The 13,310-nt window shown below is 45.5% G+C and overlaps 1 protein-coding gene across 1 annotated transcript in view; it reads right to left on the bottom strand.

The window, feature by feature from the left end:
• Positions 1–12,889, bottom strand: part of CAPN8 (calpain 8) — a 31,385-nt gene extending 18,496 nt beyond the window's left edge. The window contains exons 1-3 of the mRNA XM_040612369.1: positions 12,555–12,889; positions 9,728–9,797; positions 884–1,002 (exon numbers count right to left, since the gene is read on the bottom strand). Of these exons, the coding sequence (XP_040468303.1) occupies positions 884–1,002; positions 9,728–9,797; positions 12,555–12,791 (426 nt within the window). The 5' untranslated portion in view covers positions 12,792–12,889. The remainder of the gene's footprint in view (positions 1–883; positions 1,003–9,727; positions 9,798–12,554) is intronic.
• Between the last annotated feature and the right edge of the window lie 421 nt (positions 12,890–13,310).

The raw sequence follows: 13,310 nt of genomic DNA on the forward strand, positions 1-13,310 counted from the left end.
CCTCCCAGCCCTGTGAAGTGCTGAGCAGGCTTATTAACGCTGTATTAAATTTTGCTGATAGGTAATATTAACAGCAACTTGTTGCACCTAACATCTAGAACGCTGTGCTCCATGCAGAGCTTACATAGCAGAGAGTTCATACAGGATAGTCCAAAGAATCTTTTCTTGTCTATGCTTTTAATGCCCAATTCACTAGGGAAAAACAAACAACGCCCTTGAAAAATGTTGCAAGGAGAGGTCACCCAAAAGGGAAGCACTCAACAAGTGCTAATCCCTACTGAAAATACTGGGAAATGTGTGAAATATTGCTAATGCTAAGTTTTTGCATGAACACTAGAAATATTTACTACAGAATTTGATGCAATCTGGAAAGGAAAGAAGGTAATTCACACAATAAACCCTCTGCTGAGATGAGCTGTTGGAAGGGACAGGTATGTGCTCTATAACATCTGTCCTCACCAGAACACCTCCTTTAGCTTTGGAGTGCATCCACACTGCCCACACCAGAGCCTAACCCCTAGTGAAAGCAGACTAGCTCAGTCCCAACACACTGGGTGTGCAGGCAGGGAAATCCAGGCAAAGCCACAGGGAGGGGAGGGGAGGAGGAGGAACCACATCAGCCTGAATTCACTCTCGACAGTCAGCAGCGACAGAGCTTGGCTTGACTTACGTGGTGTGATGGTAAGACAGCAGAATCTAGCCAGTGAGCAGATGTCATTTAACGCTATTTAACTCTGTTCTTTTCTTTCACTCTTCCCCACCAATTTCACTTACACACTGTAATTCTTGAATATTTAGCCTGTGCCAAACACTAAAAAGCTGCTTTCAGCTAAATACTAGTGTTTCCCTCTCTCTATTCTCAATATCCTGATTATATAGATACCTGGAAATGAAAGATCCCAGCATAATCCTTCTGGAAACTCTGAGCCTTGGGAACAACACGGTACAGAACATCTGGGTTCAAAGTGAGAGATGCAATGGCAGCTAGGAGCCAGCAATCACCTAAAAACACATACATTACAAGGCAGAAGAGTTCATTAATAAATAGGGGTTTGCCAAGCTGACCCTTACACCATTATGTCATGCTCCCATCTAGACTAAAATGCCAGCATTAAGTGCTCTGCAAGGTCCTGCTGGACTCAGTATTGGTTCAGCAATCTATTCCTGTTTTGTTGTGTTATCTCTTTTGCTTGTTTTCCAGTCGCGCAGACCACATAGCTATCTTGGGGCCTCTGAGGCTGATCATGGTGGCAATTTCAATGGTTTAGTTTGGGCTCTGATATTTTGATTTTCTAATGAAGCTGCGAAAGCAGGCTGCTTTATCGACACTTGTTAATGCCCTCAGAAGACCAAGAACACAACCAGAGAGCAAAGGTATTTGCAGTGTGGGTTGCAAAGCCTGGCTGGGCAGCACAGTTAATGACCTGCAGCACTTTAACGACACAAGCCACCACACCTGGAAGAGGCAAAGGCTTTTAAGGTGTCCAGAAGGGGGAAAAAGCTCTGGATAAAAAAATGATAGAAGTGTGGTGGGACTCGATTCCTGTCTTTTGGAGAAGATGTGACAGACAGCAGGAACATTTGAGTGGCTATTCCTTCTCAGCCCTTTCTTTGAAGGTCTGACTTTGAACCAGCATTTAGGGCTATTGCTACAGACTTGGCCACGAGTTTAATAGAAGATGAAGTCTCCCAGGATCTCTGCAAGGAGGTGAGTCCTTTCTCCAGCACACTCCTTATCCCGGGAAGGATGGGCATGCCCAGCCCTTCCTGGAGGCTGTGTGTCTCCCAGCTGAAGCTGTTTGCTGGGTTGGTTACACGATTGTTGTGGGTTGGAGCTTGGGTAAATAGAAGCCTCTATCACACCAAAGGTGGTGCCCCTGAGAAGCTCAGTGACTCATGGGTTTCTTACAGTATTTGCATACTGCAAACAGTAGAAAGAACTTTTGTGATTGTCATTTCTGAGGTGTGCAGTGAGTCTAGGAAAACAAAACTGCTCTGAAGGTACTAACATTTTTTCTGGTTCCCTGTGGATTATATGTGCCAAGACGTAGTTTCTTTGTGCAGGTGCATATTCTGCAGAAGGAATTGGCATAACAGCTCTTACTTCAGTGGAAATAAGCTAACAGAGAAACCGATGACAGATTTTAAACTGTAGCTTGATTTAATGTTGCTGTTCAACATCTTTGTCAGTAACGTGGATGGTAGGATCGAGCACACCCTGAGCAGTTTTGCCAATGACACCAAGCTGTGCGGTAGACAGGCTCAGGGAAGGGATGCCACCCAGAGGGACAGTGACAGGCTTGAGAGGTGGGCCCAAGCGAGCCCTGTGGAGTTCAACAAGGCCAAGTGCAAGGTCCTGCACATGGGCTGGGGCAACAACCCCCAGAACTGATGATACAGGCTGGGTGGGGAACGGATTGAGAGCAGCCCTGAGGAGGACATGGGGGTGCTGGTGGATGAAAAGCTCGACATGGCCCAGCAGCGTGTGCTTGCATCCCAGAAAGCCAACTGTACCCTGGGCTGCATCAAAAGCAGCGAGGCCAGCAGGGCTCTGCTCCGCTCTCCTGAGAACCCCTGCAGTGCTCTGCTCAGCTCTGGGGCCCCCAGAATAAGGACATAGAGCTGTTGGAGTGAGTCCAGGGGATGCCACGAAGACGCTCAGAGGGCTGGAGCACCTCTCCTGTGAAGACAGGCTGAGGGAGTTGGGGTTGTTCGGCCTGGAGAAGAGAAGGCTCAGGGAGACCTCATAGCGGCCTGCCAGTGCCTAAAGGGGGCCTGCAAGGAAGCTGGAGAGGGACTTGTGAGCAGGGCCTGTAGTGACAGGACAAAGGGCCAAGGTTTTAAACTAAAAAAGAGTAGCTTGAAATTAGCAGGAAGAAATTCTTCACTGTGAGGGTGGTGGGGCACCGGCACAGGCTGCCCAGAGCAGCTGTGGGTGCCCCATCCCTGGGGGTGATCAAGGCCAGGCTGGACGGGGCTGGGAGCAACCTGGTCTAGTGGAAGGTGTCCCTGCCCGTGGCGGGGGGCTGGAGCTAGGTGAGCTTTAAGGTCCCTTCCAACCCAAACCATTCTAAGATTCTGTATCTTACAGCAGCAATTAACTGTTTAGATTGACTTGGGCTTTATGATTTAAGTGTAAAAGCAAGATGTGGGGGCCAGCCTGGTGCTGTGTACTCGCTGCGGCCTGCACCCCCGTGGGCTGGGGCAGAACCAGCTGTTCCCAGTTAGCTCAACGGTGTCTGGAGAAACACCTGTGAAATCACCAGTACAATGGCCGGTAACTGCCTGAGCTGTCTGATTGGGTGATGGGTGCAAATTGTGATCTGCCCAGTATGCCAGCCCAGGTGTTTCCCATGAGGAGAAAAAAACTAGCATTAGTATGTGAGGTGCTGCTTGTTCTTTCTCTCAGGGTTGTTCTGAGTTATCTTAGCTGCCATGTTCAGGAAGAACATTCAAGCCAGAAGGGGGTAGAAAATGGCTGGATTACCTGCTTCTCACTGTCCATCTGCGTTTCGTCTGAGAAGATGTTAACACAAAATTGTCCTGCTTGTTCTGTGCAAGTGAAGTTTGAAGAGGAATGTGTGGCGGGTTAACTGCTACTTTTCTGCAAGGCTGTTTGAACCAAGAGCTCTTACTTGAAAGGTAAGGTTTCCTTTGCAGATTAAAAGCTAAATTAAAATAAAAGGGTTGTGGCATGTTTAAACTGGAAATAGGAAAAAGTGCTGCTGTGCATATAGAAAAAGAGAGTCCAAAAGCCTGGGCCTTTAGAACAACTATGATGAAAAACCTTCTCAAGCTCATCCTCAAACAAATTATTTTACAAATTATTTTGTATTCTGTGGGAGAGGATGCAACTCATTGGCCTGGAAGGTTCCTCTCAGACCTTGGGTACCTGTGTATAAGCAAACTTAGGAGAACACGAGGTGGGGGGGAAGAGGCTTTGAGAACCTCCTCTCCCGAGAAAATGAGACTGGGAAGGCTCAGATCTGCTTTGTATCTATTTCTTTGAGACTTTCCTTAGTACGCGTGTATGCCTTATGCTGTTATAGTTTTGCTTTTGCTTGGAGAGGTAGAAATAATGGTGATGAGTGTGGGGAATGGCTCTTCAGAGGAGGAAGATGAAAAGCCTTATGAAGTTAGACCTGAAGCCCTTATTTTCTTGACTACCCTGATTTTCTTCTTGCCCTGGCTGTTCCTGGCACAATGCAAAGCACAGAAGACTATTTCTGGGAAAGTGTCGGGGGGGAGCCTGCTGGTGTCCCTGTTGTGTCCCTCCAGCCCCAGTGAGGCCAAAGAAGGTCTCCAGCAGTGATGAGTTGATGCTCTCCTAAGGTGCAGCATCTGGAAGTGTTATCCCTTCCTGGTCTAGGCCAGGATTTTACAGCCAGTGAAGGGGAAACTACTCTGGGCTTTGCTGAGGGTGGCATATGTTTGATGCACAATTAGGCAGAGGAATTGGTGAAATGAGAGGAATTTCCTTAAACATCTTACTTACTTCCCTGACTCTGAACTGAACAGTTTCAGAACCTCAACCCTGTAAGATGCCAAATGCAGTGTAAAATCCTTTATGGCTCTCTTATGGTACAAATTAACTTCTTAGCATCAGGAAGAGCAAGTGACATTGGCACTTCTGCCTCCCACAAAAACCATACAATCTAACCTCCCAGGGAAGCATTAGGGGCAAGTCTGTTCAAAGCACATGTGGAAAGAATTGTATTGAAAGAATTGCAGTGGTGAACTTGGCCTTAAAAATAGCTATGCCTGCCTTCAGCAATGCAAAGTCTTTTCTCTAAACCTTACTTGGAGGCCTAATATCTTTGGCTAAGCTTGTGGCTAGGCAAGTATCAACCATGCCCTCCAAAAGGAACCAGCTGGGAGTTGGCTGCTGTGCAATAACCTGATAAAAATGAAGGTTTGCACGAAGTGTCTAGATGCAGATGGTTTGGGGCCATCTTTATATACAAGTGATGCATGACATTCAGGTTCCTATGATATTGGCTTTAAAGATGAATTAGAGGCTGCAGGAATCTGTCTGCACAAAGGAGCTTCCAAGATGGAGCCTAAACAGCACAGGTTGCCTGTTACCTTCCTGCACAACCCCACAATGGGATCCTGGCCTGGGTTTCTCAGCCCTACTGGATAATAGATTGTTAGTTCTAAAAAAGTACAATTTGGTAGTAGATGTTCCTTTTTTTAAAGTTCAACATGATTTTGCCGGCAGCAAATTTCAGAGTTTGGTTTGTGGCTGTGCCTACAGGATAGTGCAATGGCACAAGCTCCCTAGAAAGGCAGCTTAGGTATGACCACTCAAACTAGTCCTGGTTCAGCTGCAGGTCATCTTGAAAACTGTGAGGAAACTATTTGATTTCTTTCCTAAAAAGTGAATTTTGGAGAGAAAGGAAATGAGGCCAATTGGCCAACGAATTAAATATTTAATCAGAATGTATTTCCAACACAGTTATAGTCAGAAAAATGAGCAGAAATGCTTTTTGGTATTGTCACTGTATGCTTTTGAAGTTGTAGCCTTTTAGCTTATAAAAATAATTTTTTTAAAAAAGTCTACTCAACGTTACCCTTGCAAGGCTAAATCACCTACAGGCACATACACTGCTTTCCACTCAGTCTCATATTTCATGAACAAAAGTTTCAGATGAGTGCCAATTACAGTGTTTACTGCTGCTGCTGAATGTGCTAAAAAGAAGCCAGCTTGATTCCTGGATCTGAAGTAATTTCTAATGTTAGTAAAGTGCAATTCTTGGTGTGTGGGGTTTTTTTTATTTTAAATAAGCAAATTTGACCTTGAGTTTGTGATAGAAAGGGTAAACATGAAGCCTAGCTATGCCTAGTTCTCTGTGTGTGTGTGTATATATATATATAGATATGTGATCTTGGAGAATTACATTGACTGTTAGTGAATCACTTGCTGCTCACAGATGTACTGAGATGGCTCATGTTCTCAATGCTACACAGGAGCCTCCTGGTTTACAGAGATAATCGAATTGCTGCAGAGAATACAGAATCCTTGGTGACCTGGGAGCCTGAGCAACTCCTCTATATTGATGATGTTTACCCAAGCACACTGCACTCACAGAGGCCATAAAATAAATGAGAAATTTGATTAGTTTCAGTTGCTACAGAGCCGTGCTCAGTTTCTGTTTAGCTGCTATCAAAGTGTCTAGACGCAGCGCATCTAAATTCTTCATTGACCTAGTGATCGTGAGTTTAAGCCAAAAGTCCAAGTGTCTGGTTCCAAGATGTAACTGGACAGTATGGAGGCATTTCTGTCCTGACTGTACTCTGGTTTGTTGCTATTTCAGTAATGCCTGGTGTTCAGAAGGGATCCAAAAACAATGCTGTGTCTCTTGCTTCCCGGTTTGACAAGCAGATTTGACTCTCAGCTTTGGTCTCTGCTGGAAGCCCTTCTTCAGAGCTCATAGTACCTGGGGCATCCTACCAGACATCAAGGAAGCACTGGCCCACTAGCTTTATAATTTCCAGCAGTACATGCTGTTCCTGCCTTGAGATTTCTAAAGAAGCCTTCCTGATTTTTTTTGTGGAAATGAATTAAGCTCTGCAGCTGTGTACAGAAAGGCAAAGGAGAACCCAGTAAAGGAACAGGCTTTCTTCTCTTTGGGGTCTCAGAGTTGTCAGTGAATGTATTTTTTGAGATCCGGGGGGGGATACCTGCTAGAACAAGCATCTCCCATACCTCTGTGCCCATGGGACTGAACATCAGAAGGGCCATATATTAATGTCCATAGTAAAATAAGTGAACAGACCCAGTACTCTTAAGCACTCTTCTACCTACAGGAGCTCCAAAGGCTCCCTAAACAGGTATCAGATGTGTCTTCGAGCTGTTGGGCTCGTAAGACAAGATACACACAAAGCACGCATGGGGTGGGCTCTTCAGCTGGCATGAACTGGTGCATCTGCCTTGACTTCAGGGCACTTCTCCAGCTGACAGCCCAGGCAGAAGGAGCTCCAGTGCCCTGCATAACCTCTGAGCCTTCAGAATAGAAGGTGCCCCATGAATACAAACAGTGTGCATCTGGAAAGCTAATATTAAACTGAGAGGGTTTGAGTATGCTTTATATTACTTAAATTAAATTTATGCCACTTGCTGCTTAAGAAATTCTGCAAACAATTCTGGGGTTAACTTATTCAGATAGATGCAAGAAAACTTCATAAGTCACCTTTAATAACTAAGACTATGTGACTGCATTTCAAGTTGTTACTAGGCTATCAAAAAGATATGGTTCAAAGAACATTTAAAATATTTCAAGTCTTTCAAGTTCCCATCAAACTTCCCAAGCTGATATTCATCTGGCTTATGCTGTTGTCAAAGAAATAAGTTTAATGGAGTGAGACTAACTCTGGGTTTTCTTGCTGCTTTTGTTCACATAAACCCAGACTTGCAGTGTTATTTTTAAAAGAAAAGAAACATGCCAGAGATCATTAAAAATAGGCTCTATTTCCCTAAAAGACTTGTTAACAGGTCACATACGTGGCTTGTGTAAGTATGTAATCAGAGTCTGTTTCAACAGAAGCACTTTACATGAGGGCTTTAGTAACAAGGACTTTGATATTCAAGGTACTAGATCAAATACCAAAAAAGCATAGTATGCGTCAGAGATGTAAAGCAAATACCTGAACACTAGAAAGGAAATCCTGTGCCTGAAGTTTATTTTTGTGAAGGGTCAGTGTGTATAGAAGTGATTGTAAGCAGCCTTGCAGAAACAAATTGGATTGTCTTTGATAATATTATCTTTTGAGAAGGAGAGAGAAAAAGAAGCTCCTAACAAAAGCAGAATCGGATTTTTGGGCTTTTCTTCTAGGTTTAGGGGTGGCTTTCAGGACTAGCACTTGGGGTACTGGCTTGGGAAAACCCAGGGCCACACACCATCCCCAGATTCACAAGAGGGCTTTGGGTTCGGTTCTGTTGTTACCACTATTTGATGGATTTTTGGCACAGCTCTGTAATGAAAGCCCATTCAGCACAAAGGACTGGAGCTCCACAGAGACATTCAGGAGGTGACAGAAATAAGAAGGGACTCAGGATATTTGCATTCTGTTTCTAGGCTTAAAACAAATAATACATTGACCTCTTCTAGTTTAAGAGCAGGTAAATATTCTTCAGTCCTTTAGCTTGTAAACTGTCAAGGAAAATAAGGTTTTACTTCAGACATATGATCTTTACTTTTTTGTGTGTGCTATTATAGAAACTTCCCAAATTGAAGGTGACAAGAAATGTCACTTTTATTACTTATCTGAACCATTTCCCTAAAATACAGTAAGTGATTTCCCCATACTCTGTTCCAGCATCCACCAAATAAATATCCTGGAGCAAGTATATGATTGGGCATCTTATTTTTAGCATTTGGAGCACAGGCCCACACACCAGGGAATTTTTTAGCAATTGCTTTAATGGTGCTGTGTTTACAGGACCAGTATTGGTATTATTTATTGCCAATGACTTGCAGAAATTGTTTGAATCTCATTTGCACAATGGATGGGCTAGAAGACCAGTAAGGTCAGGAGTACTGCAGTAAGCAGTGCAGGAGGGAGAAAGGCTGATTTCTCTGTGTCTAATCTATCAAATTCTCATTACAAGAGTTTCAGCCTTCTCGCCTCTATATGTAGTCAGGAGAGGTTGCTGCTGCTGTCTTCTGGAGCTGGATCTTATCAGCAAGGCAGGCAGAGAAGGCAGCTAGCTGCTGCTGCAGCTATTCAGAGAGGGAATAAAAAGCTCCCTTACAGCTGCCTTCTGGCTGCTTGTATAGGAGCTCTGTTTAGACAATGGCAAACACTGGAGAAAAATGGGTAAGAAAGTTTTTGTATGATGGATCTCCAGGAGAGGATGAGTGCTGGCTGAGAGACATCTCATGAGCGTCAGGCCCTAATTCGGGGAGCTGAGCAGCACTGCCTTTTTTGGCTGTGTTTGCACAGTGTGGCTGGTGCCTGGTTGCTCCTGTCCCTGCTCGCAGCTCTACACCAAACGCTGTACAAGCAGAAGATGTATTCAGCATAAAGGGCTTGGAACAATTTGCTTCTTGTGGGTGGTATTACAAAGTTTGCATGCTCCATTCATTTTTTTTACTATGTGGTCCTCTTTTCTAACTCATGCCTGCAAGCAGATGGTCCATCCTGCTTGGTGTGAAATGGCACATCATCGCCCCAGCCCCTGTATGAAACCAGTTCCTTGGTTGTTGTATATTTGGTTTGTGTGTTTTTTCCAAGGCTGGAACTTGCTCTACCTCCCAAATAAAAATCCCCAATGACTAGGCTACAGGGTGACACTTCTCTGATGTCCCTTGTCCCCTGAGTCTTTGGAGCTGCTCCTGCTGGGATGGGCATGAAGCCCACTCTCTTGCTTCAGGGCAAGTGCTCTCATAATTAGATTGGTGTCTGTGTCCAGCTCTGTCTCAAGAGGTTGAAAAGCAAGCCAGTCTTCTGCACCGCAAAGGGATAATCAGCTTCCTACCTCCAGGAGACCGTTTGGTGTCTCCCACATTTGACACAGCTCTTACAAACACAAATATATATATGTATACCCTGTCTCAGGCAGCAATGCTGGTGTGTGAGTCCCCTTCTTGGGTATCTGCCTCTCTCCGTACTATGTCTGGGAGATAGCCAATAAAATGGTATGTGTATGAGGCATTTTTAAATGAAGCTTCAGTTGGATTTTTTTTTCTTCTTCCAAAACAAAATTCAGAAGTGCTGTACATACCCAGCTCTCCTTGGCAGACATCTGTTCGAGTAGCTCCTCCAATTATAAACTGAGGGTTGGCACATAACTCCTGAAAAGACACATTTTTGAAGTATGCATCACCCTTTCTGGTCTGAAAAGTTCCCATTACTTGTTCCCTGTTTCTAGCTTCCAAAAATATTAAACACTTTCAACTTTTCTTAAAAAGTGTATCCTCTGTCTGACTAACATGGTGTCAGAACAATGTTGACTAACATGGTGTCAGAACAATGTTGCCTTATTAAATGGAATACTGCATGTATTTTTTTGAGACAAATCCTGAAGCCCTTTGCTACTTGAGGCTGTCAGTGAAATTGGTGAGAATTTCTGCTACTGTGGTGACAGAGGTGAAAATTCAACCTCTGCATTTACATCTTATTTCATCTTGCTGTGGTTTTGGCTCAAGCAGTGCAAATGAGTTTGACCATCGCTGCTGACTCTGGCACTGGAGCTGTGCTGAGCTTCCACTGCCATTGGCATGCAGGGCACTCTCCCACCCCGACCCTGCTTTCTGGGAGGCCAGCCATGCAAATACTTTTATTTAGAGACACCTCCCCTTTTTTCCTCGACCTCTGGGGCCAGCCAAGTCGATTATGGCAATGACTGTCCCTCCTATCTTGGCTCTGAGCCCTCCAACAAGACATGCCCTATATCAGAAGTTAATATTGTCCCTCGAGACAAAAAAAAAAAAAGTCTTCCCTTTTTCCCAAGCATTTTCCATGAGCTTCTGGATGGCAGCAAGGGGCGGTTCATAGGAAGCCTAGCTTGGCAAGCAGGGTTGAGGAAGGCTTAGACAGCCACCATCTCTCCCAGGGAGCAGCTGACAGCTCTGAGCATCCTGTGGAGACAGGGACAGCCCAGGACTTGGTGTGTGTGTGTGTGTGATGAAGAGTCAGTTTGTGAATCTCCTTTCACAATAGGTGTGATCTCAGCTACGTCCTTTTTGCTTCTGTGGTTATCCAGCTTGTCAGCTGCCTTGCAGCAGTCTCGGTGGATCAGAGTCGGGAGTAGGTTACCGCACGGGAAAGGGTTTGTGTTGGTTTTTCCCCCCTCCTTCCGAAGTGGTGCACCTGGTGGCAGTCAGTGGCATATGACTTATTACTCACCTGGATGCCTGTCCTTTCTGAGCCACTGCCAAGTGCTACATACAGCTTTTGCACAACTACGTTTGTGTCTTCTCTCTTTCCATAAACCCACTGTTGAAATTGGAAGATAGGTCTTTGATGGAGTGTCTGACGCTCGCTGTCTGCAAACCAGCAGTTACACCTTGGGCAACAGCGGGGGGGTGTGACCTTAGCACTGGATGTTTATTTTGCAGGGGGCGTTTCTCCAGCAGATCTCCAGAATGCCCACTGGATCCTGCTGCCTGTTTCAGATGCAGGCAGTGAAGTGTCCCACCGTCCTGCAGTCGCAGGCAGAGTTTGCAGATGGAAACCTATTGGCCAGTTGAAAACGTCTAAAAAATGAGCAGGGCTGTGACAGGAGTCATCCACGATGAATAAAAGTAGGTCAGATCCTGGTCCCTCCATCAGAGAGCAAAGCAGAAGGTGTTAGTCACCTTGCAGCAGGGGCTGGGCTCTACCCCACACATAGGGGTGAGCCAGTGGGTCCTGGTGCTTGTGGATTAAGTGTCCATAAACTGCTTGTGTCCCTGCTGAGTGCCAGGAGGGCAGAGGGGTCCCACGAGGGCAGGTCTCTGGAGGGCAGAGCTGGGACATCTAACCCCGTTGGATCTCAACCCTTGGTTGTTCCTTACCCTGCTACACTTGTGGCTATGCCTCTTCCTGCAGTGGACACAATGTTCCTGTATGAGAAGCCCAAGTCTAATTTAATGAGTTTTTGAAGGTGGATCTTCTCCCTGGGTAGGCAAAGCCAAGAGGCACAGCCATGGTACTTGTTGCTGAAACATCCAGGTGCCAGAGTGAGGTGCTAATGGACAAATGGGGTTGCCAGGGTAGAAACTTGGAGTTACTAAACCTGCAACTTTCTGTTTCTTACTTTTCAGGTGGAAATAAAAAGTAAAATTCAAAGCCTTGTAATTTTCCCATCTTCTCATCCTCCTTGCCCTCATCAGAGGAAGGTAAGTTGTTTGGGCTTTTTTCCTTCCTTCCCCTGTTTTTCAATTTTTCTTGATGTTGCAAGGAGGGAGGAGCAAAGCAGGGAGAGGAAAAAATGACTGAAAAATGAAAGTGCACAAAAATCTCTGAAGCCCTGATTCTGTGGTTTAAAAAAAAAAAAATCAGCATCTAATCTTTCCTGATGAAAATTACTTTTTTAAAAAGAAAGGCCATTTATGGGATATATGTATTTGGGTAATAACAGTTCCAGCAGTTGCTCTTTAACTGTTCTAGGCAGCTTGAAGTGAGGCAGAGGATTTTATGTCAGTTAGCCTGATTTCCTAGGATTGCACAGCGGCAAGATCTTGGTGTGGGCACTGTTACAACTGATGGTCCTGGGGTGCCCTGTGGTCTGTCTGGGTACATGTGGGGCTTTTGCACCCATCTCTGGAGCGTACCCTGGACTTGCAGCTCCATGGAGCTGGGATAGACAGGGAGGAAGTAGGTTCCCATGAAGCAATTACAGGTTTCTTTGCTTTATAAAGGGCTTAGAAGGTTTTGATTTCTTTTTTTCCCCACCCTCTTTTCAGCCTTGCTTCTGCTAACCATGGAGGTAAAGCAAGACAGGAGAAAAAACCAAAACATACGGGAATACTGGATATTCAGGCTCACCACTGATTTAGCAAGGATGTTCAGGTGGGCTTTGGTTAGACCCAAACCCAGTAAAACAGGCAATCGTAAAGCACTCTTACCGTGGGGCGCTTCCAGATTATCCCCTGGGTTTTGAAGGAGTATGGTCCCAGGTCCTGGTAGCCCAGCACGGAGGGACAGGCTGGGAACTCCTCATCCTTGAACAGGGTGCCAGCCTGCAGGCACTGCTGCTTCAGGGATTCATAGTCCTGATTCAAATACTTGATGGCATTCCTGTTGGATCCGAGCCCGTCAGCAGCCGCTCTTTCCTGGCACAGCCTTGCCGCAACCCTGGACATGCCTGCCCACCCTCCCAGCTTGTGGTGCAGCTCTGTCTTTGCCTCCTGGGCAAGAGAAGGTGAATACAGGCAGGTAGCAGGCTCGGGTGGAGCTGTGGGCTGCCCGAAGTGCTCCAACAGCCCTGGAGGGAGGAGGCACCAGAAGTGCAAATATGTACCCGAGATGTACCAGAGAGATGTGGGTAGGGAGCAGGTGGGGGCACAGCCAGAACAGCAGGGATTGTTGTCTTACTCCCTCGTTATTTGCTTTTTTGCTGCCCCTTTTTAAAATAGGCTTTTAACAAGGAGCAAGGGAAACCAGTGGTTTTGCAGGCACACCTGTTTACACATGGAAAGTGATTGTGTGTGTTCAGTGTGCTGAGTCAGGTTTGTGGACCAGAGGTTCAAAAATCCAGATGAAGATGGTTTACAGTTCCTTTCCTTCCTTCTGAGATCACGCTTTATATTGTTGGAGGGTTGCACAGCAACAAAACCTGGAGCTGTTTTGCTGTGGGGGTTTTTTAATTCTTTTTGGTGCTG

This window comes from Falco naumanni, chromosome 12 (assembly GCF_017639655.2).
Source record: "Falco naumanni isolate bFalNau1 chromosome 12, bFalNau1.pat, whole genome shotgun sequence".
Classification (NCBI taxonomy): Eukaryota; Metazoa; Chordata; class Aves; order Falconiformes; family Falconidae; genus Falco; species Falco naumanni.